We start from the raw sequence: 25,486 nt of genomic DNA on the forward strand, positions 1-25,486 counted from the left end.
CCCATGGAATTTCAAGTCACATTTCCTGCTGTTTGAAGTCCCATAGAGGTGCTGAGCACCCACTGGCTCTGAAATGCAGAAGCCACGTGGAATGCAGGAACCAGCAAAGCAGCAGCTGCTCTATCCAGAAGGTGACTTACTGGGCTAAGTGCAGCACATTCCTATTAAAAATGGATAGACTTGGTTTTCAATTAGAGTCACCAAGAGTGGGAGTTACCTTGCATGCTTTTCTTTCCAAATCAAATATTTATCAGAGGAAAACCACAGGTGTCACTGACAAGGAGAGATTAGCTGTGACTTAAAACCACACACCTGGATTGAAAAGTGGTGAGACATGCTCTGCTTGCTGAGTAACCTTAAAAGTACATGTGTGTTAGCCCAGGCAAATTAGAAGCCTTTCATTTGTTTCCAAGAAATAGAATTTAACAGTATTAAAACTCCATAGTGGCATTTTCCCTACAGTGCCTGGCATTAATGAAGTTTTTACAGCCAAGAGCATCCAATCTTTTTGTCTCAAGTCAGCTGAGTGGGTGGCAAGAAGAGAGGCACCAATGGCAGCCTGGGGTGGGGAAGGAAAACAAAGGAGCCAAGAGTTTTGAAGAGTTGGTTCACTCCATAAAATACTTCAGTAGCAGGACTTACTGAAGCATATTTAAATCCAGAGCTCAGGTCTTCCTTTTTAAAAAGCTTCCTCAGCAAGAGGACATGGAACCCAAGACCTGAACACGGAAGCTGCCTACTGCGTTGTCACTGTTGCAAAGTGACACAGAGGAAAAAGGTGATTATTCTGAGTCCTACATTAAATCTGGCCTGAAGTTCCCTCAAATGCTTCCCTTAATTACTAGGCACAAGATTCTGAGCCTATGTGCTGTGTGCCTCATGCAACAAATAGCAGGTTTCTGACCTAAACTGGAGAGCCTTTTATGAAACAGGAAAGGTAAGATGGGTTTCAAAGATAGAGGCAAAAAAACCCAACCAGTCTCTCTCAAAGTAAAGGTGATTTCACACAGCTAGAGAATACATGAGAACAAATATTAGCCATATTCAGCCTCCTTCTCCCTTAATTTAACCATTTCCTTTTGTTTCCACAGGTCTCTCCCACCCCACAATGTGACTGCTTTTGCAAAGTCTCTGCTTATTTTAAGCATTTGCCTTATGATTCTGAATCATACTGAGAAAGCTGTATACTAGAGGAAGTCAAGTCTCCTGGCTTTAGATTCTTGAATTCCACCCAAGTAGGTGCCTAAAACAGCAAGCACAACTATTTGTGTCCTGGACATCCAGTTCTGGGATAATTTCATCAGGAATGAAGGGAAGGATAAGCAGCTGAGTTTCCTAAAGATAAAAATAATTCATTTACATTATGCCATCTTGAATGTGGATTAAGGCTGCCATACAAAAGTTAATAGTGTCTAAGGACTGAATAATTTTCACAGAGGTGGCAAATCAGATGTTTGCTGATGAACAGAGGAATAGCACAGCTCCTTTCTGCTGGACTGGACTGCTGTTTCCACACAAAGGACACAGCAGGAACTCCTACCATAAGGGGCAAGGGCAATTTAAGATTTAATGCTCATTCTAGACCCCAGAACATTGTAACTAAGTGATTTTAATTTTTTAACTTCTAAGGATCTATGACAAGTTTCTTTTTTTTCCCATATGTTCATTAAGAAATAAGAGGCCTTTCTTCTTCACGTCAGGCCACGAATTTTCCAAAAGTGAGAGTGGCTATAGAATCACAATCCTCAAAGGTCTAACAGTTCAATTAGAGTGATATTAAAGGCTTATGGTAACAATCCTAACACTTGAGGTTAATGCCTGTAACTGAATCAAGAAGTAAAAATTCCCATTCACCCTACCTAGGGCCCATGGCTCCGAGCATTCCAGTGCATTAATGCGTCGGAACTTGTGCTTTCACCAATTAGTCACAGCTCCTCCTGCTTCCCATAGAAAGAATAAAAGCTGCTCAGAGCTGTCATTGTTCCATATTCCAGAAGAGACAGTTGCATAATTACTAATTACCCATCAGTGAGTCACAATAGCTGCGAAGCAGGGAAAGCCAAAGCTCCTGCACTGAAGAGAAGCACTGGGATAACACGAAGGAGAAAAGCATTTATAAATATCTTGGAAGTGAAGCAGGGTTAAATTTAGTTTGAGGTGGCAGAGCAGCAGCTCGGTTACACAACCTTTAACTGGAAGTGCTCTGCAGGCAGAAAGGAGGCCAGAGCTGCCCAAGGGGCTGAGCAAGGCTCCACAAGAAAGGAAGGAAAGCTGGAACTGAAAGTGCTAAGTGAGACCTGTCAGCCCGTGCTTCTACATTTATGATGGTTGGGCACATCTTGAAAATCAGAGCTGACAATTGCCATCAGCTCCACTGCTTCTGCAGATTTACTCAAACACAGCCAGTGTCTCCAGGCCAGACAAAAACTGCTCGTGCTTCAGTACATTTCTCCAGAGCAGGGATCCTTTGACGGCTTTTCTTCATTTCTGTTTTCAACTCTGCTCAACAGGCTGGGAAATATGTACAATTATAGGAAGTTGTACTTTCCAGCTCAGTGCTAGATGCTTCTCAGTCCAAGTTACCTTTACAAACCTGTTTTTTGCTTCTCAACAACACAGGATTTAACACTGTACTATGAAGAAAGGGCAAAATGTTCAACAGCACAAGACATAGGGGACAGCATCTTAAAACCTTTTTGCTCTTTGCTTCCAAGTTTGAATTTGAGATCAACAAAAACCATCTTGGTTTGGTTTTTTCGTCGTAAAGGAAAGGTTAAGCTTAAAGCTGGCAGACCCCAAACCACAGCTTGCAGATCTTTAGGATTGTATTATTGACAAAAAAAGAAGAGGAATCTGTGAAAAATGAATATTCCAAGAAATAAAAAACAAAAACCCATAGCATTTTGGTGAGGTACTGACTTAATGCTACCTTTCCCTCCCTCATCACGAAATGCAGATGCCATAAATAACTGGAGTTCCTTGAAATGTTAATCCTAAAGCTTCTCCAAAACCACAGTACCTTTTTTTAAACCATATGAAAATACAGATGGGTTCATGCTGTTTAAATAAATGTGAAACTAATAGTACAAATGAGCAAGCAATGACAGTGAGGGGAAAAGAGGCTGACACACAAAACAGTCACCATGAGCAGGGATACCTCACCATGTGTTCTGATGAAGATTTAGATTCTGGGGGTTTGGCGGACTATCTGGGGTTTATGTTTTGGTTTGTGATTGTGAAGTTTCTCTGGTTTTGCTTTTTTCAGAATGCACATGAATCAGTAATTTGATTTTCATCGTTCCCACAAAGGAAAAGAGCATGTTCATGTATATTGAGGTGGCATTTAAACTATCGGGGTATTTTCCACAAATTAGAGTAAACAACATAAAAAGATGCAATGAACACTAACAACGCTTTCAAGGGATTTGTTTATTTTTGGTTTACAAACAAAGGCACCCAATATTTCTGTTTATGTCTTATAAAAGCTCACAGATTTAGCATTTGTTTCCAAACATCTGTTCCTACAGCAGAGAAAAACATTACAGGAAAATGTCATTTTTTTCCTGGTCCCCAATTTAAATACCAGTAACAGTTCAGTGATAATGTTGTTTCAGTCTGTTCCTCTTCCTATTAACCAGCTGATATCCCTCCTGTAACTTGCTAGTCAAAACACTGAGTCTGCCTTCGTGGACCAAAATATAGTTCCAGTATATTTCTGACCAACATCCTTTATGTGCAATCACTGGTGTGAAGAACTGCAGGAGGAGAGGGCTTCCATATGGAAAAAATCCAATAGTTCCAGGTAGAATTTCACAGACTGACCACAGGAAGTGACCAAACCCAGCAGAAAAAATGTGACATTGAATCTACTGTCAGGTCAATAGGATGACTGATGAATTGGTGTAAAATACCAATAGGGCACAGAACAGTCTCCAAAGAGGGGAAAAATGGATTTCTAAATTGGCAAATGTTTCGTGTAGAGGTTAAATAAGCTTAGGCTTAAAGTAATCCCTCTCTTTGTTATTTGTCCAAAAGACTAAATTTCTAAGCAGTGTCTTGGACCAGAAGTAATGGGTTCATTGGCTTCATAGTTCATCTCAGTGTTAACAAATCAACATTAGAAGTATCATGTTATAATGTTCACATATTATGTTTATAGTTAGAAACAACCAAAATTCCTAAGTGGATTGTTTCACAGAATAACTTTCAGAGTATGATGTACTTATCTTTAGCAAACTTCAGCCACATGCCAACATGGGACAAGGGGTGTCAGTGGACAGGAGGCCCCTCTGAATAAAGTCTATAATTCAGGAATGCTTAAGCATACTTTCAGGTCTAGTGAGATACTTGGGGAGGCAGCTAAAAATGTCATACACCTACTGTATCTGTTAAAGTGTAACATCTCCAAGCACAGAAGCCTTAATTGATTTCAGCCACAGTCAGAGGTCTCTCACACAAGGTGTGGTCCTAGACCATTTAGGCTTTTCCTCACTAGCTTTATATATACACCAGGAATTTAAAAAAGGAATTACAGCTTTACTACTTACTACAGAATATTTAGCTTCAACAAGGAAGCCATTATCTTTTCAAAATGAGATATACACCCGCAGGAAAGGTGTTCTCTTTAAAGTAAGAGTTTTTAGAAGAATAGCAAAATAAGTTCTTTACAAATTTAATTCAATAGGACAAAAAACTACCAAGGGCAAGTAAAATGTAGTTCTTGTGTAATTAAGTCATTATTTGCCTTCCCAGGCAGATTCAAGAACAAATTCATCAGTACAAACTGATTTGAATGAACTAACACTGGGCAAGGGTGCTGGTCAGTGCATGAATTAGAGGAACACTACAGTGTTCTCAAATCTGTGCAACCAAAATTTAAAGGGATCTTCATGTATTGCCTTGGATTAAAGAAATAAGGATTCAATCTTTTCTTACAATTTTCCATTTTTACAAATGTCTTCCCTACTGAAACAAAGTAACATGCAGTAAAAAACCCAGATTTCTTCAGGTTTAAACCTAATAATTTAAGTTAAAAGATAGAAGGAAGAACTGTTAACATCTCTTAATTTTGGATCAAGGTGCATCTTACTCTGCTTGCCCAGTGAAACGAGGTTTTACTAGGACAGGGATGAAAAAGTGTGCTTGTGCATTGGTGTTGACCATGCATCAAATTTAACAGCTCAGAGATTTGGAAAAAAAATATTAATTCTTTAAGTATTTGCTAACATTGCTTACAACTTAAAAACAGGTGTATCTCTTAATGAAAGTCTACAGCTTGTCTAGCTACTATTACCAGCAATATAAATAGCAACCAAGCATAATAAATTCCTTTTCATTACATTTACCCTTTGAAGTCAGAAGTGCTGGCTCTGTGTTCTCAATTAAAAAAAATAAATCATTAAAAAGAGGACAGTCAATGACTTTATTTACCCCCCTCTAGGTAACACTTCCTTTTATCTGCTCAATGCAAGGATCAATTCTGCTTTCAGAGTAGCAAATTGTTCATGCCGACACAAATGCAAGTTGGGCACAGCCAGGTTCAAGCACAGAACCGAATCACAAAGTGCATTCTGAAGCCCAGATATTTACTGAAAGGCCTTTTGTATAAGGAAGGTTGGTTCATTTGTTAATTTCTTTTTTCTTTTAAAGCAAAGGAGGCACCATTGTTGCATCCCTACTTTGAGGGGAAGGGAAGAAGTGGCAAAACCTAAAGACGAATTAGAGAAGTTCTCAATTATTTTATTTCAGGAGATCCAGAGTCATTTGTACACTATTGCAACTTGCAAAACCCTTCGTAATTTAGAAGAATTTCAAATAAATAGGTTTACAGCAACTAGTATCTACTATGCCAATATTTATCTTGCTCAATGTGGAGTAAAACTTAAAAAGAAAAAAAATAATGTTAAGGCAGATTCCAATCAAACACGTTCCAAATTGCACAGTTATGTTGGTCAGTGGTCTAATATGTCTTCCCCAGGTCAAAGAGTTAAAGTTATCTAAATGCTTTTCTAAGCCAATTCAGTGTGGCACTTGCCCTTTTTATTTGCTCCTTTTCCAGGAAGATACACAGCTAAGTAACAAATACCATACTGCTTATTTCTCACTTCAATTAAAAATGAAATTATGCTTCACGAAATGTGAGATGACTACATGTTACAGGGTTTGTGCAGTTAGACCACCATATGCATAGATGTCCTAATGCTATATTCTCTTCCTCAGTATCTCATTGTGCTGGAGGCTCTGAAGTAGGAGAGGAACTTGTAACACAGACTAACCACAAAGTACCAGATGTTTCTAGCCATTTGTGACCTTGCGATGAAGATACGCCAGATCAGGATCACGAGGATCGTGTTGAAGCCATAACGAATGTTCCTTAACCTGGGGAAAAACAAAAGCAATCACTAAGGGCCAATGTACAAAGACTCCGAGGAAAAAAGAACACTCTAAAAACTAATTTCTGGTGTAGAATACAATTTATCTGTTGACCTCAAGATACATTACGACAGAATTGAATAACAAACAGAAAAGGCTTTTCACTACTGAAAAGCAGAATGAAAAACCAAGGAGCAGAGTCAGCCCTGTTGCTCACCACATGTACTTCTGCTTTACAGCTGCTTGATGGAAACCTCCTAAAGCCAACATCACAGTGGTAACTTACCTATAGAAGGCTGCCAATCAAAAAATATTTAACACTCTGAACTTCCCTTTTCCCCACCATGTATTTAAAACTTCTTAAATATGTAAAAGTAACTCTACTGCCATTGATAACAATGAGAAAGAAAAAAAAAAACACCTCACCCCATTGTAAGAACTTCTCAAGTTTTCCAGGTATTTCCACCCTCTTCACTGTAATTTCAAACTCCTTCCTTCTCAAGGAACTATATTTAAAGTGCATGATAAACTAAGTGACCTTTTACAGCAACTGTGCTTTTTAGCAATATTCTCACATGTAGAGATGGAAATGTCAAGAAAAACAGCACCCAAAATTTGCTCAGATTTCTTAGAAATGGAACAATCTCTTTGGCTCAGTAGATCATGACAATTTCTATTTTAAAGGCAGCTCTTATCAGGGAAATCTTGCAAAACCTTGAACTCTTTAGCCTTTATCTTGTTTACAGGTTAGGCTAGGTTCCTTTACAAATTTTATTTGCAGAGAAAAACAGCATAAACCTTTGTGTTACAAAAGCAATACTTTTCCACTTGAGGAACAAATCTACCCAGTGGTTCCCTAGAGAAAAATGTCCCCTGGGCTGCCAAATCTGGTTAATTCTGAGGCAGCAGACTCCAAGTTCAGATTAGCGTTAAGAACTAGATGGTAACAAAAGAGACCAAATTAATGCCTCAGAGTAAATGTGAGTCAGAATCTAAACCTCTTGCTAAACAATCCACTTACAAACTTTAGAGCTGGGGGTAACCAGAGGCTGCTCTAATACAAGATTACTTCTCGAGTCATTTTCACAATGATCCTTTGCACAAAGAACAGCAGCTATGTGATCATTTCTAAGCACTTTTTAATGGCATCTAAATAGAAATTTAAAAACCCACCCAAACAAAACAACACAGAAGGGACACTTGTTTAGCTATTTCCACAATTATCACACATCCTAGCTCTCAAAAGTGTATTTGTCATTTTAACATAGACCAAACCCCTTCACAGCTGCAATTCCTTGTCTTTAGAATGACAGCCACCTGGAGTCACAAGTCACAACATGGATTGTTTCTCTTTGTGCTATCAGGCTTGCAGAAATGATGTAGCATTGCAGAGCAAGATGATTTTTATTTCACTCTTTAAGAGTAATCAAAGACTCCAGCTCCCTTGATGAATCAGCCAAGAACAAAACAAGGCCAACTCTGCTAATAAAATTCTGGACAGTACCAATCCATCCAAATGGCAGGAATTAAGCCACAGAGAAAAGGCCAAAGGAGGTCATCCTAGAGCACCAACATTAAAGTGTCCTGCTCTAAAGTGCAGTCTCTGCCTGTTTATTTACCTGCCTCAAAAGATCCCATTCAAAGAACAGCTATTGTTCTATTAAACTTCCCAAAGAAGCCATTCTGACCTGTGTGGCCACGTACCTTTGGCCTTCCAAAAGATACTTGGGTAAAATCAAACACCTGAATTACAGTATCCACACCAGTGATTCCCAGACTGATACTGTAACTATTAATTCTGGGAGCCACTCAGGAACAACCAATGCTTTAGAAAATGCTTCAGACCACTGGACTGGAATAGAAGAATTGTGGAGAACCTAAACATTTGCTATTAAGAACAATTAAGTCATGACATGGAAAAGCAAACCTAGACAAATGCAGGCCATAGAAAATATAAACTTACACTTTAAAAAAATTTAAGATTATACTTACTTATTTAAGTGTTTCCTAGCTGCAGGGAGGCCTGACATTTCTTCATTCAGCACATATTTCTTTGTTCCCAGGCAGTAATTTTCCATATATTCTGCCCAGTGTAGTTGTCGAACATCAAGATTAAATGTCTGCATAAGAGAAAAGCTTTCACTGTTAGTTGCCTAAAAATTCACCCTATATAATTTAAATGAAAAAAAAGTCTTTATTCCAGATAAATCCAATTTGCCTTTGACACAAGAAGGTTATCCTATCTTTAATCCTAGAAACAGTCCAGTTTTAGGTTCCATTCCTGATTCAACCACCAGCTCGTGACATAATCTCTTCCAAATTTCAGTCACTTCATGCCTTATTTTCCCTCCTCAGCAGTAATACTCTTCTCTCCACTTCTCAGTTTTCCCATTTCAACTGTCTGTAAGGAATTCCATTCTAAAAATAACTATTTCCTAGTATGTTATTTATTTTTAAGGAACAAAATTATTTAATATGCTCAAAAATAAACACTGCTCTGTGTCAAGTTCACTGTTTGGTAAGTGCAGGGTGCTGTTAGCTGTGCTTAGAGTTGTACAGTTATATTTTAAGTACTGTTATATTTTATATATATTTAAATACAGTTGTATTTTAAATATATTTCAAATACAGATTTAAATCTAAATGTCTTCTGCAGGAGAGAATATCACTATGATAAATTTGATACACAAGTTTTTTACTGATGTATTAATTTCTTCATCTCAAGATTCCACAGTAACAGTGTTTAAATCTTAACAAAGTGCAGTAATTTGAAAACACTAACAGTTCAAATTGTCTGGCATTTTGTTTTTCAAGTTTTTCCGGAACTCAAGTTGCTAGGAGGAGGCAAGAGGACAGGATGGGGTGGAAATACCATCTACACAAAAATCACCAAAAGCTATTTTATTTCCTACATTTAAACAGCTTCTTTAGGAATCTGGCAGCTTTTCTGGAATGTAACTACTGAACTGATTCTGAAAAACACTTCAGTAGCAAAGACATCTCAAGAATGTTCCAAATGCATAAGGGAATCTGAGCTTTTAGAACTGTAACTGGTAATTTTTATATTGCTGAATACTAACCAACAAAGTCATAGCAGAAGGGAAGTTTAAATTCAATTGGGGCACCTGAGCCATTGTTGGTGGAGGAGGTAGGGAAAATTTGGAATAAAGTTAAACCCGGGAAGAAACAACTTTTCCTTCTTCCTCAACAAACTGCCATCCTTGTTTCGCTTCTCCCTGCCCTTCTTCATCTTCTCATGTCACTGATGTAGCTTTTCACACAGCCCTGGCACATCTGAAAGGATCTCCCAGGATCCTCCGAGGTCAGCTGCACATTACATCAGGTCCTTATTCTATCTTGAACTGCTGAGCTGCTGCCCCCCTCCCAGCCTCCATGGCCACAGCACACAGCCACTTGCCTTTTTGTCTTCAGGGGTTAGCTGGTTCATCAGCATGGTCATGTTCTCAGTGCTCCAGGTCCAAGAATTGCTGGTAAAGTACTCTAAAAACATCATGGACTTATGAAGACGTGTTATTGTCTTCATCATCCTGCAATCCAAGGCATGGAGTGGACATGTTACAGGGGTAAAGGGTAGTTCAAGCAAGTGAAATAGACAATAACATTTTTTACCCTCCAACCCCCCACCCCACCTCCAAAAATCCCATCTTGCTCTGTACCCAAAGCATATTACATCAATAGAATATTTCTGCATAGTATTGAAGTGAACTTAGGCTGTCCAATCTCTGCATAAACCAGAAATTGTCACAGTCCTTTTTTTCCTAGTCCTACTTCCCAGTGGAATTGTAAATTACCCTTTTTTTATTTTTTATTAGGGGGAACAATATGTTGTCTTCTGCTAGTAACTCTTAGTTTGGGACAGGGAGATGGAACCCTTTTCCCTTCAGCACACTGGAATATTCAGCTGTACTCAAGAGTCTGACTTGACAGACGTCTCAAATTGCACAGAGCAGAATGTCTGTGCAGGACTTCCCCTTAAACAAGGGAAGAAGTTACCCTGATCTTCCTGCACATTGTGCAAGACCAGATCTCTGTAACAGAACAGAGGTTTTCATTATGGTTACTAAGAGATCAAAGCTTAAAACCACCAGCAGCAAAGGACAGGAAAATATTTAAGGGCACAGACAGATCATAGCAGATCGTGTTGTATACTACTTCAAAATATGCAGAAATACCTTCCATCATCCTTTATTATGCAGAGGAAGAAACTCTATAAAATCATCACTTGGAATACAGAGAAATTATGTTATAAGGATCAATTTGGGCAAGTTTCTCTTTGATCATACCATCCGAAGTGGGCCAAAAAAAAAAAAAAAAAGTATGAGTCATCCAGCCTCAGATGCAAAGCTTCCACATTTGTGACAAGAAAATAGTTTCAAGTGTCTCAGTGCTAGAGATGGCTACTCAATTTTACTGAGTACTAACTAGTACCACATGGTCTAATGCTATTAAATTCTTGCTTTGGATTCTCAAGGTATTTCCATCTCACAGAAATGGAAAACTTCTTCCAATTTGATCCTTATAGCAGGACACATTTCATTTCAAGCACAGTGGTAAGGAGGGAGGCAAAGAAAGCAGAACCCACTACTAACAGGAAATGGTTTTCTGAAGGTAGATTTTGCCAAGAAAGATCACAGAAGCAATAAAAACAGACTTCTTTTTCTCTGAAAGCTGCAATGCATTTGAATGCATCTTGATGCATTCATACTTGTAGAAGGAATATAGTACATTGTCCCAGAAACTCTTCTAAAGAAAGTATTTTGCATTGCATTAGTGTCCCTTACTAGCAGCTGGCATCTCAGTATCTAAAACATTAAAATTTCCTCTTTTTCTTCTCACAGAATAGAGCAACACAAACCAGAGACTACTGAAAAATGTAATCTCTAAAGCACAAAAAGCATACTTTTTTTTAAACCTCATAGGAATATATCTACTAATTCAGAACTAATTTCAAATGTTAGACCAGCAGCTGATTTTTTTACTAAGCACCTCTAGGAGCTTTCAAACACCTGCTCAGAGATTCACCAGTTGGGCAAGGTGACACCAGTGAGGACTGAGTTGAACTGGAGCTCCTCTGATGCAGAAATAATTGGGAATATAGACTCTGCATACAAAACATATACTGTACAACCAAGATTAAACTGAACCAAAAAAAAAAAGGATGTTAGTTTTGTCAAAAAATTAGGAAAATAACTCAAAACTTCAAAAGCAAAGATCTCGCTGGTCAGATAAGCAAAAGAGACCTCAGAGCTAAAACGCCTGGATAAAATGAGCACCAAACAGCATTTAAGCCTTTTTGCAGAGCTCTGTCCACTGACAGTCTGAAGATTATTTAACCTGACTTGCCCTTTTGAACCTTCCCAGTCTGCGTCCTTATGCTAAGCTGGACAAGCAGCTGAATTTTAGAGTACTTTGACTGCTACAGTTTAAAAACCTTGTGCCTCTGCAAAATACTAACTGAGCAAATGAATATCTGATTAAATAAGTGTATATTTTGAACTTGTTTCTGGACACTGACATTGGTTTTCATTCTTTCCTAAAAAAAGAAACCAAACTAAATTTAAACTAATGCAAAGACTCCTCTGGGATTCTTTTTTGTCTCTGCTCATGGATAGGACTTTAGAGCTTAGCTGAGCTGATTACAGAAAAAAAAAAAAAAGCTTAAAAGAGGGTTTTTTTCCCTCCCTCTCTCCAACTCAAATTGGATTTAGCAGCTGACCATGGAACCAGCTGATTCAATTCATCAAGGAAAAAATTGTTTTTCTTTGTAGGGTTAATTTCTTTTTCTACCAGCCCAAAGAATCCAATTCTCCACATTATCTCAGCTGCTCGATCAATGACAAAGTTGAAGGAAGTGGATCAAGTTTCTCTGTGACACTTTGCTGGCTTGCACTAAATCAACAGGAAACTACACTTCTCTTTGAGGGGAGGAAAAAGCAGCCTGGTGACATTGAGAGACGTCAGCCATGAGTGTCCTTTGGTGGACACTGGTGTAGCTCTAGCAGACTAAGCTTTAACTTCAATGGCATCATACTCCTACTGTGAACAGCAACACGCACAACTCAAAACCCAGCACGAAGTCATACAATGGAACTTTATCCCTCAACATGAAGTTTTGAAGGTTAGTTATTCCAAAGACAGCCATTGGACACAAGTCATAAATACCAACACCAAATATAACCAGACAGTACAAGACCAAGCATTGCCTCACACCTTCTTCATCAGCTGAAGAGAGAACAAAGCCACCCTTGCTGACCATCTAACAGGCATTAGTGGCAGGCAGCCAGTCTGGGTGATTTGCACCCAGATTCAAGGTCAAATTTTGCCTCCTGCTTTTGCAGTACTAACTGCCATCAAGACCAAGCACATTACAACAGTTTGAGAAGCACATCACAGGAATTAAAAGTTTAGGCAAGTTAATTCAATTAACTATAAGTTAGGTGGGCTTGTTTCTATAGCAGACAATTCAAAGTGACCTGGCTTAAGGCTATAACTGCAATTTGAAGAAGTCTTACACACAACCTATTGTCTCCAGGTTAAAACAGTCCTGATGCCTAATACAGACTGATCCCTCAGTGGATCTACAGGCTGCCAGTCTGCAAGTCTCTGCAGAAGCATTACAGACGATTACTTTTTTCTAAAGACACCTCTAAAAAACACAGAACAAGCTTTTAGATTTGTCTTTGTTCAGATTTTCACCTGGCTGTAAATTTTGAACTATAAGACACACTATTGAATTCTTATTGTTCCAGCAGCTCTGTGGTTGCTTTAAGCACACAATTTAAGCACTGTGAAGGTATAAAAATGTATTGATCTATTTAACATGATTATGCTTCTAATTTCTGGTTTGTAAGACAGTAACTACATGAAAGGTGCTTCCAGTTTTAAGAAGCTTTCAATTGAAATGACAAGATGTAAAAGACCTAATTTCATATCTCCCTCCATATATCAGCCACACCTTTCCTTTAGCTTTCTAAGAAGCAGTAACGGAAGAATTGCTGCAGAAATCTCTGTACTACAACTTTAAATATTTCACATCAAATGCTATTTTCTCAGAGCAACTGGGAAGATCTGCTTGGTGTGCACTTTTAAAGGCTTTAACATTTCAAATATACCAAACTGCTTTTAAATAACACACAATTCTGTCATGCTAAGCACTACGCAAAGTTACAAGAGCAAACTATGCCTTGCATTAAAGATAACTAGACAACTAATAAGCTCTGCTATGCAACTAGGTATATATAGCAAACTACCAACAACATTACCTTTCAACTTCAATGCTAAGGTTTATCACCACTAGCTACATAATCACACAATGCTAGAGCATTATTTAGTATAAAATATTAAATCTTCATTATGCCAGTCCTTTTTGTACATGTTCTTTCTATACAAATTTGGAAGAAATATTACATAGGTTATTTCTTCCTTCCCTTTCCTTACCTTTTAATACTATCAGAGAATCGTTAAATTCAAGAACCTTCAACTAGATGCAAAAACAACAAAAATATTTCCATTTTATGAAAAACATTGCTTCCAAAAGTGAGATGCAAAAAAATTACTTCCCATTGCAGAAAGATTACAGCAGTTAAATGTTTTGAAAATAGGAAGATTTCTGGTTTTAATTTTTGTTATTACTAACATAATCATTTAATTCTGAAGGATCATAAGGCCGATCTATTTCTAGTTTCTTCCTTTTCTTCTACTTGATAAAATTTTTAACTCAATTGCAGTACAATATCTTGAGGGTATGACAAGAGTGCAGTTAAGCCTGCACAGTGATTTCATTACTTATTTTTCTTGTAGAGACTTCGGTGTACTCAGCACAGAGAGAGCAAGCACCCACCCATATAAAGGCAGGTTAGTAAAGTATTTGTATTTTCTTGTGCTCATTTTATTACATTTTTACTATACTGTTGTTCTGCTAAATCATAGTGGAAAAGGTCACATTTTTAATTATGCCAGCCCTTCTTCACTCAGAACAGTGTTATATTGAGTGTAAGAATATCCAATAGTGTTTCCAAGTCTTTAGGAGTTTCTGAGTATGTGCTACCTGGTAATTAATAACATTCTATCAAGTGACAGAATGACCACAGCAACAGCAGTACACCCCTCCAGCCCACCAGTTAAAGCAGCTTCAAAGTACTAGAAAAAAGTGCAAGAGTAAAGATCTGTCTCAAAATTCTTGTATTATTAAACACTAGCTTGTTCCATTAGGATTTAACCCTGCACATCTTCCTTGTATCGAGGAATTAATTTGCTTTTACTGCTTCTCTTGCAGGCTCCCATTTTTAAATGCTTTAAAAAAGGAGAGAGGAGTGCCGTCTAATGAAAGCTGCATTCCTTTAAGTGGGCTCTGTAGCCAGTTTAAAAGCTGGCTTAAAAGCTTAAAAGTGACTGAATCATAGCTCCGTGTAGTTCAATATGCCATCTTTTCTCTAAACTGGAATCCTGTGCATCACAGGAAACCCATCCAATCACTCTTATAGTAAGCTAATATTTTACAGAATAAAAAAATATGTTTACGGATATGAATATTCCTACTTAATGTCACCAATTGTACCAGTAGTGATGAAAGTCCTAAATTCCATCTTTAGACATCAAGTAAGAACTCCGGGAAAAGCAAAAACAAGATTCAACATTCAATTCATATGTTAGAATATAAAACTAAGCTAAATATTCTAAACTGCATTGTTATTCAAAGCCTCATATTACTCCCACTGGTCAAATATTCAGCAGACCAGCTGCCTTTCAAGGCCTGACAAGATTCTGGCAGCACTCCTTCCCAGCCATGCGGAAGACAGGACGTTGGCATTTATAGCATAACTATTTTCATGAGGGATGAAGTTTTCATATCTGTCAGGGAATTTTTATCAATTTTTATTAAAAATAACTTGAAAAATGCAAGAGAATCTGGAAGCTAGGATGTTTTATACACAATACCTTCTTTAGAGTCAAAAGTCTTTAAACTTTTTAATGTGGGAAGTTTATTATACAGGCACAGCTGACTGCGACTGCTGCTGTTCTAAGTATTACACTGCCGCAGCTGAGAGGTTTTCTCCTACAAACAATTTACACAGCTCCTTTCTACTCATCCAGTGCTGTTACAGAGCTTTTACCCACCTTGTAAGACAGATCTAGACTACAGGACAACAAATGAATACCATTTGTGTCAATACACTGTCACCACAGTGGAGCTTTTATAGTCTGAAGGCAAACGCTTGTGAAAATGTCACATAAGCAATGAGTTAAGGCCATGTGGCTTGGCAAATCTGACACAAATTGAAGTGGTACCTTATATACCCTTCTACATGATTTAGTTTAGCCTATTATTCTCACCACTTTAGTTAGCCAAATACTAGTCTATATATTATAAACTGAATGGAATGTTGAGATGATACAAACCAACATACCAGGTCAATTTGTATCACCTACAGGAATAATCTGCAATTAAAAGATCAGTCCCCCATTCCATTTTCAGTTTATAAAAGCAACAACAACCTTAACACAAGCCACCTCCTAGAGTTTAATGACTGACTAGGACTCTGATCCAAGACATCCCTTGGACAGCATTGTTAGGCCAGTCATTAAACTCTTCAAAATGCAGCCACTGGATTCTTATTGCTTAGTTAGTAAACCTAGATAGTGCCCAGGCCATGTCCTCTTTACAAGTCTCCACCACCTCATGGGCAAGATATTTTTAGCCCTGTCCCTCTTACCATGGTTTCCGACCTGTCAACATGAACAAAACATCAAGGAAGAAAAATATTAAAAGGGCCTCTGCCCACCGGCAGTAATACATGAAGGGGTTGTAGGAGAGCGTAAAGACAGGTGTTCTTGCTACATTTTCTAATGGATATTTCTCAAATATCTTAATCACGCAGTCTTCTGTAGGAAAAAATAAGGATCAACATAGTTTTAGTATTTATTATCCAAGAACAAACATCACTTCTATATCTTTTAATTCTCCTGACTGCTGAAACCCCCAAACTATCCAACATCTATCTCATTTTTGCTAGAAAGTTCAAAGTCACTTTGAAGTCCAAGACCTGTTCTCAGGAAAAAAGGTTGAGTTTTAGTCACAAAACATTCAGGGAAAGAAAAAATACCAAAAAATGAAAATCAACGTACATCACAGTGTAAGCATAGCTTTGTTTAAAAGTCAGAGGAACAAACAAGGCAGAGCCAGTCACCATTACCTTGGGCTTCTTCCAGTAATCCTGAGGTAGGTATCATACAGGAATGCTGGGGCCTTATGGCTTACAGCAATCCAGTAATGATATAAAAGGTGATTGGAAGTTAGATTTACATTGGGCCGTCTGAAGGCCTGTTCGAGAGGGTTCCTCTTGAAAGTGGAAATTACATGGTATTCTGAGAAAGAAAAGTGGCACAACAGCTTCGATAATCACCATGTAAAATGTAATGCTTTTCAAAGTACATTACAGGGTACGGCATCAACAGCAGGGCCTTCTTTAAATAACCACCCTATCTCTTCTACAATGCACAGAAATTAAAACAGTTATAAGCTTTTAATTTAAAATACTGTTGAACTGGTTCTTATAATAATCAAGAGGTGGTTTATGCCTTCATCTTCATATTTCACTGCAGCTTCTCTCTTTCTGTTCCCTACCTTAGAAGTTGGCGGTTTCAAATACTGACAAAAATTTCAGTTTATAAAGCAAGTAAAGCTATTTAAATAATCATCTATATTTCATGAAGAGGGTTATTCTGATCACTTGTGTAAAGAATTTTAGAACAGATTGAGGACTCTGCAGTCATCTGAAGTGATTTGAAATGACATTTTCAACCAATTTATCCAAATTTAGGCATTAAGAATTAGGGTAAGACTCCATGAGAAAGTCTCGATAACACCTGTAAATTCAGTACATAAAAGATATTGCAAGATCAGGGTCTTTAAAAGTTGTGGAAATTCACCTCTCCTTTAAATCTCCACTTATAACTCCATGCTGTTGTTATGGACAGCACTTAAATACCTTGATTCAAACTGGGATATAAGTGAAGTCAGTAATTTTCCAAGTTTAATTGAAGCAATAATATTTGCAACTATAAATCCACGTAAAATGGGCAAAAGCAAGTAAAATAGATTTAAGTATTGAGGTTAACTGAAAGAAAAAAATAATCTGAGTTTCAGAACTCAATTTCTAAGAAAACTAATAAATGGTTTTACTATGCCTAACAGCTTGTATTGTTCTTTATAACAAACTATTACAAAGCTGTTGGCCTGTGGGTTACATCTTAGTCGGGATATCTTAGATTTGAAAGTAAGTAGTCATATTTCCTTAAAGGATACTCTTCTCTGTACATGAATTGTTCAAGTGTCATGCAACAATCTGAATATTAAAAAAGCCACCTTAACCAACAATCAGCTTAAGCCAAACACAAAGAGCTACACAAGGGCAAAACTATTACCAGACCTCTCAATTATGCAGATGTACAAAACATTTAATTGTGCGCTGCTTATTCATGTTTTTTCATATGTATTTATTGATGTTGGCATTACACCCAGCATCACTACTGCTCCTCTGAGCAACACTTCTCTCCACACACTACCTACACTCTGTGGATTAGGTCATGGCAGCAGCAAACAGAAAAATCAGTTCTCCCATAGTTTAAGCTAATAATGGAATAAGAGTAACAAAGAAAAATACCAATAAGAACTAAATGAAATGGAGGTAATGCTGCGGGGGGTGGGGGGGTGGAATTAACAGTGGAAGCTAATGAGAAAGCACAGTTCACTGCAAAATTGAGAGGTATGGCTAAAATACCAGTTTCAAAAATAAAAATGCATTATGGTTTACTGATTATGACCTGTTTTTTCTTTTTGTATTAAGGCTAATGAGAAAAAAGAAACATGGCATACCAACTTCACTCCAGTGGAAAGGATTGGTGCCACCTGTCGTACAGTTATACACCATGACTTTTCTTGGTCTGGGGGAAAAAAAGATATAAGAGCAAGTTAGAAGAAAAACAGCCTTTTAAAAACACAAACAGAACAGATGCCCAAAGTTATCCTTCCCTTCAACAGCATCATTTATATAAAGCAGAAAGCATCAGTCTCATGGTAGATTTTTGCTTTAACATCTTTCAGTATTTCTCTCCTTCTTTAATTATCTTTTTTTTTTTATTTCAGAGAAGGCATCACCTACACTACTGCAGATTGTACTGATTACAAACAAGACCCAGGAGAGAATTTTCAGACATAGCTTCATAGTATCAGTAGGTGAGGTCTTCCTCTGGCATAAGTAAGTTACCCTTTGAGAGACTAAGCTGACTAAGCTGTCAGAACCTTAGATTCCTTTGTCCTGAGGGAACAGCAGGATACTGATGAGGATTTCAATACAAGACTGGTTTACTAAATACACAATATCATTTCCAAATATTCAGTGCTCTCTTTTGTCACCATTTATACCTATTAATTGCAGAATACCAGGCTGCAGCGAGTGTGGTATTGACAACAACATCTATTGGGACAAGATCTGCTAATGCATCGTTGGAAGCTCTCATCGTTCGAAGAATTCCTTTTCCTGCCTTGAAGAACAAAACAATGACAGAGAGACAAAAGACCCAGCAGTGAAACATATGAACCTTTTCTGTCTTTCAAAAGGAGGGGGAAAATTAAGTATATTCATTACTTACAGCAATGAAGATACCACTAGGTCCATTGAAGTTATCAATCCAGCCCTATTAGGAAGGGGGAGAGGGAAAGGATTTGGTTAGAGCTACTAAAGTCAGCAGCTTCAAGTGAAAATCTGAGCAGTTTCTACATGTGTAAGGGGTGGAGGAAAAGGAGACCAAAGAGGAGAAAGATTTTTAATTCCATGTTGCTAAATAAAATCTTTCCATAGCAAATTCTGGTGATGCTAATTCTGGTGATGAACAAGTTCCTGTAACTCAGATGAAATCTACACGTAGGACACCACAGTTCTTCAGAGAGAGATGTTTATTTCTTAGTGAATGAACTGCAATTGTCCAAAAAAATACATTTATGTTCAAAGTATTCAAGTTTACAAGCATTTTTAGACTAGCAACTCAGGTGTTTTTCATTTTTCAACCAAAATACATTCTTGCTCATCTTTGATGACAGTATTTAGACTCTATATACTGTTATCAATCATCCAAAAGCAAGTAAGACACAACTTCATGGTCCAAGAGATTTTCCTCTACAAAGTTCACAGGATAAAGAGGCTCCCAGTGCGTACTACAGTCTACAGCAAGATGGTCAGGTGACAGCTCAGGGACTTACAGGAAAAGGCTCCTTCCAGCTGGCACCAATGATGGACGGCCTTACAATGGCAATGTTTAAATTTGCACCTTCCTGCTGCACCACAGATTCAGCTAAGGCTTTCGTGTAGGTGTAGGTATTAGGTCTTTTGCCTAACAGTTTAGGAGTAATATCATTCACTAGGTCATCATCCATCCACCTAAAGAAACAAAACAAGAAGTGTAAATTACTGCATGCTGCTTCACTGGGGAGGTGCGAAATAGTGAAGTTACCATGACTATTTTTTCCTCATTTAAAGAAAAAGGGACACACACCTAAACAAAGACAAGTTTCTCAGAAAAATGAAGGATTGCATGTTCAGTGTCCATCAAAAGAAGCATACTGGCATTTACTTTTTGCCCTGGAAATTCATTTGTAACACACCAACTACAGAGCAAGCAGTACACCCATTTACAATAATCCAAATTCTGCCAACCAAATTCTCAAAGATGGAGGGCAGACACAGCAAAATAGTCTTTGGAACATGGGCTCACTGCATTATGATCTACAAAGTGATATCACTGCAAGGGAGTCCCAGCTGCATTACCAGCATCCCCTCCACCTTTTTGGTGGTGAGCAATCATATACCACCCCTGAAGCAAGCTGGTCACAGTGTTTGTCCCTTTAAATTAGTCAACTCTTGCAATTTCGTCTTGCTTCCCAGTTCCTATTAAAAACCAAATAACCTTCAGTCATAGCACACAAGATGTGCCTCTGCAACTGTTGCTACTTTGGTGATCTTCACTGCTAAACAGGACTTGAATTCTATTTGCTTTGGTGTCTTAGTCACAGAAATGGAATTTATTGTTTTTCACCAATATCATGTTACAAAGTGGACACACATCAGATTCTTTTCATGATATGAACAGCATAGGAAGAGGGGTAGCGAAGGCTAGAGATCACTCTTTTATAACTTCACAAAAGCATCCCCTCAGGAGTTCTAAAGAACACACAGCTGTCTTAGCCCACACCAGTTTAAGTTACCTTTGTCTCTTCACAAGCCAGATATTCAAAAATATGACTGTTTTCTAATCCCTCATTTTCTAAGTGTATTTACAGTCAATGTTATAAGAAAGGGTTGGCTCAATGTGCATTCTAGGTGGTAGCTCAACTTGGTTTTAATGTTAGGATTCTTCCACCTAAAATAAGTTAAAGTGGGTATTTTAATTTTTAATTAGGTTTTTTTTTAGTTTCATATTTCTCTTCCAGGAGGTGATATTTTGTACCAGGTAAGAATGAAGAGACTGATGCAGAGTTACATTACACTTATCCCACATCGTCACCTGTTTCAGAGCTTGACAGCTACTAAGTAAGACCTCAGGACAGTTAATATACACCAAAAAAATACCAAATGAGTCATTTTTCCAACCCATACTGCCCAAGCCAAAACTTAAAGCTACAGAAAACAGATTTTTAATGTCTGGGCTCTCAGCATACCAGACAGAACCACTTCTACAATAAGTAATATTTTTTGAGCATCTCAGTCTCCTCTTGCAATGGCATTTAGGTGGATGTAGTAGAGGCAGCTGCTCAAGGCACCTCAGTTTTATCCTTTCCTTCACAATGCTGCTACCAGCACAAGTTATCAGCATCCCCTAATTCAGCCAATCATACAGCTGAAAGACTGGCACTCTTAGCACAGAGAGAGCATCATGAGTAGATGTGAGCATCCCTCTCCTTCAGTACCCCTCCACACCCAGCTCAGCTTAAAGAAACCATAAACCTTAACCCATGTCCCTTACAGAGAAGGGGAGTGTCAGACGTTCTGTCAGACCTATGGGACAGCATTAGATAACTCTTCATCTTTACAGCTCCTAACCATTTTTGATACTTCAATAGCAGGAAGAAAAAGGATTATCCAAGTAAATTCATAAAACATAACACATACTCAAGGGAATCTATCAGTTTCTTGGGATCCACAGGAGGTGGGTACACGACTTCCTCGATCTGTTTCCGATTGCAGTACGCATAGGCAGTGGAAACGTGCGTGAACACCTCCAGATTCTTCATTCGCTGCGCCAAGGACAGGAGCTGTTGTGTGGCAACCACATTTAACTGCACAGCATCTCTATTGATCCAACAGAAATGTCATTAGTAGAAAGCATGACAAAAACAAGCAAAAAGAAATTCATTCCTAAATGCCTCAGTGCTGGGTATATAAAGTATCCCTGAATTCTCTAACCAACTCCAAAAAAGCAGCATCGAGACTGCCCTTATTTTCTGCTTAGAATAATATACCAACAGTCCTAACCTAGAACACTCTCAATGTTCAGAATAATGCTCCTTGTACCCTTTTCTTACCAGCATCCTTTGATTTCCTCAATCCAAATCCCAACTGTACATATTCCATAAAACGTAAAGGAAATAATGCAACAACACCAAGCTTCCACAAGATGCACCTCTGAACTTCCAAGTTCAAGCTGAGTGAAGTCAACAGCTTGTAGGCTTAGTGGGCCAGTGAGTCAGAGACTGGCATCTTCTTGTAGGATAGTAAAAGGCTACATACAGGATGGAAGGAAGGGGGGACAAAAAGGCAAACCACCAAGAACCAAACCTCCCCTCCAGCTCCACTGCTGTTCATTCCTATGTTTAAGGACACTACAGCAGAGTAGGTGTATCTCTACAGCTCCCAGCAGATAACAGCTTGCTGACCAACTCCTATGATTATTTTATAGTTTACATCTTCTCTTCAGCCTACAGACTAGCTGTGGGCACCAGCTTCCTTGTACACAGGGTACTATCAAGTTTCAAGAGTACAGCTAAGCAACACTTCAAAGTCTTTGCAACAAGTGTTACATTAACAACAACAAAATCGGTATTCCCCCAAACAATTACTAACTTCCAGAATGCTTTATCTCACATTATTACTGAAGGGGGGGACAGGAAAGGGGAGCATTATCCCAAAACAATTAACATCAATGGTAACTAATTAGTTTGCTAGCTCTTTGAACAAGTCAAAGGAGCTCATAATCCCAGCTGTGTGCACCACTTTTTCCACTTCCTGTTTTCATCTGTCTCCCTGTGCATCTACTTCTCCCCACTTCTTCCAATGCAAACTTCCATTATTAATAAGGGACTTTTAAAAAACAGGAAGAAAAGCTGAGCTGTATTCTCCTGTTTTTCTTACCAGGTAAGAGAGAAAGCACTAGAACCTCCCACAAACAACTTCTCACAAAACTCTATCCTCTGAAAATGTGCATTCCCTTTCTAACAAGGTAGGCCAAATGAATAGTTTGTGCTTACCTCTATACACCAGGAGGAAAACTGACATTACTAGGGAGCACAGTAGATGTAGCTACAGCTTATTTGTAGCCTTTCTACACATATTCCCAACATTGGGCAGACACTTGATTCACCCCCTCCCTTTGAGCAGCATTGGTTTATCAGACCAGGGTAAACAGAATTTTAGACTCACCTTAGTGTTTCATTGAATCTGACTGTAGCAGCACAATGAAATATAATATTAATGCATTCTATAAGTTCTTCCTTGATTGGGTTACTAAGATCCAGTTCAGGCTGTGTAAGTTCACTCACAACTACTATTATTTTTTCTTTGAAGTTTGGTTGCTCTTCTCTCAATCTGTCAAAGAGCTGTCAAAAATAACAGGACTATAAGAGAAACAATTCACTTAAGTGAAGAAAAACCCCACATTCTTTGTCTATACCTCCTAACTTCTTGAGGTCATCAGGAAGTTAGACAGTGCATTAGCAATACCATAAGAACATGTTACAGACTTCTCATAAACTATATTTTTTTTCCAACATAAGGAAAGGGAACAGTCTACCCACTACCCAAGCTTGATAATAGCTATTCAAATTCTTATATAAGTCATGTTGGACTTTAGGTTTAGAAATCTTGCATTAAGATTTACAAATTTCCAGTGATTTAAGAAATGCTATCCCCAAATTATGCCAGTCTTGGAGAACTTCCAGATTATTAAAAAAAAAACAACAAAACAAAACCACAAAAAAACCCCCCAAAACAAACAAAAAAAACCCCAAAAAAACCCCAAAAAACAAGAAATAGTTTCTCTGCCTAGTTAAAAGAAAAAAGGCATACCACATTAGAACATCTGTTAGAACATCTGATTAAGTTTTATCAAATTGATGTTCAACAATTCCCCCTGAAAAAAATCTCACCAAAATTATATTCCATCAAGAATTCTTCTCATAAATAGCTGGGTTCTAGCCAGGTGGCTTAACAAACAGATCAAAATTCTTGCCTCATCTTATTTACACTCATTAGTATGCAAGTTTTCCTGAGCCACACTGTGGCTCATCCTCATATCTGCTAAAATCCAGTACTGTGACAATAAAACACCCTTGAAAGTTGCAGAAGAGCAGACCCTTCTTTACTGTCCAGGGGCCAATATCTTACAACTGCTTCAACACCAGTCAATTATATTGTATTAAAATCATAGCAGTACTTTTTTTTTCCTGCCCAAGCATGTGGTTATACCAAATACAAATAGTCAAAAACATTTCCTTACAGGATGACGTTAATTAATTTCAAACTATGAGTTAAAGTCCCTAAAGGTGCAGTTTCACAACACTTCAGGCAATGTAAGTTTGCATTTCTACCACAGAGACTGGTCCTTCTAATTTCTTTATTCCTGTTGCTTCTCTGAGACTGGTAAGAGCAAGAAGCCCCAGAGCTGTGTGACCTAAAGAAGGTCCAGCTCTAATTTTTTTAGAGATGTTTTTTTCAGCCCAAACATGAGCTAATGCAGCTCACTGTGTGGCCACCTGAAGTAGCAGTGCTAAATCTACAGTGATAACAAGGTACATCTCCACTTTTCGAGGCTTGACTGGACTTTGCAAACATGAAGCTTCACTTTATAGGACAAAGTTGCCAAGACAGCATTTAAAGCCTCTGCAACTCTCATGGGTACAGTTCTTACCTAAGGGCAGAAACTTTGTGTGATTTAAAAAAATAAGCCTACTATGTTTTTGGTTGGAATGATGGCACCTTCCTCCAGGGAGCTGAAGTAACTGCCTGTTAACCACATTAATGTGTGATATTGTATTGTAATAGAAAAGCAGTGCCAAGAGCCAGTTTTTATTTTTCATACATCCATCATACCTGTTGTACCCATTTTCACATCCACAGTCATGCACTACTCCTACACACCCCTTACTAGCACTGACACCAGTACTAATGAGAAGAAATACCTAGACTGCATGCAATACATATGGCAAATCAGCAGAGGAATTAGATACCCGAAGTCCAAAGAAAGTAGCAATCTCAACATTGTTTTGCTACTTGTAGCTCAGTTTATTTCACATTTATTTTATTTGTTACCTCATTCACCTATAGTGGATATTTTTTGCCCCCAATGTAGGAGGAATGATGAGGACTCCATCTTATCAGAAGGCTAATTAATTACTTTATTATACTATATTATTCTATACTATGTTACACTATATTACATTACATCTAAACTGAATCTGCCAAGCACACAACTGCACAGCATCTCGTGACTGTCAGCCCACAGTCCCCACACACACACAAACACACCTGGCCCTGACAGGCCAAGGAAACAAAACATTTTATCACTTTGGGTTAACAATCTCCATATTGCATTCTACTTTGGGACAACACAGCACAGCAAATGAGAAAAGAATTGGTTTTCCTTTCTCTGAGGTTCAGAGAATGTGAATCTCAGAAATATTCTTGGGAAGAATTGTGCCTTGCTTTTCTCTATGAAGAAAAATGTGGCAATCTTCACCTATTTAGATTTCAAACTCTTCAAGAAAATTAATGTTGAAACATCTCCAGAACGCTTAATGAGTCCATCTAAATTGGGAAGAATTACT

The 25,486-nt window shown here is 38.1% G+C and overlaps 1 protein-coding gene across 1 annotated transcript in view; it reads right to left on the minus strand.

Annotated features, from left to right (window-relative positions):
* Positions 1-3,426: 3,426 nt before the first annotated feature.
* The window catches only part of FAR1 (fatty acyl-CoA reductase 1), a 34,660-nt gene continuing 12,600 nt past the window's right edge, over positions 3,427-25,486 (minus strand). Inside the window, exons 3-12 of the mRNA XM_084207249.1 lie at positions 23,085-23,260; positions 21,558-21,737; positions 19,652-19,829; positions 19,045-19,089; positions 18,818-18,936; positions 18,269-18,336; positions 16,587-16,758; positions 9,791-9,920; positions 8,365-8,492; positions 3,427-6,378 (exon numbers count right to left, since the gene is read on the minus strand). Of these exons, the coding sequence (XP_084063375.1) occupies positions 6,216-6,378; positions 8,365-8,492; positions 9,791-9,920; positions 16,587-16,758; positions 18,269-18,336; positions 18,818-18,936; positions 19,045-19,089; positions 19,652-19,829; positions 21,558-21,737; positions 23,085-23,260 (1,359 nt within the window). The 3' untranslated portion in view covers positions 3,427-6,215. The remainder of the gene's footprint in view (positions 6,379-8,364; positions 8,493-9,790; positions 9,921-16,586; positions 16,759-18,268; positions 18,337-18,817; positions 18,937-19,044; positions 19,090-19,651; positions 19,830-21,557; positions 21,738-23,084; positions 23,261-25,486) is intronic.

Source organism: Fringilla coelebs (genome assembly GCF_963513975.1).
Source record: "Fringilla coelebs genome assembly, chromosome: 6".
Classification (NCBI taxonomy): Eukaryota; Metazoa; Chordata; class Aves; order Passeriformes; family Fringillidae; genus Fringilla; species Fringilla coelebs.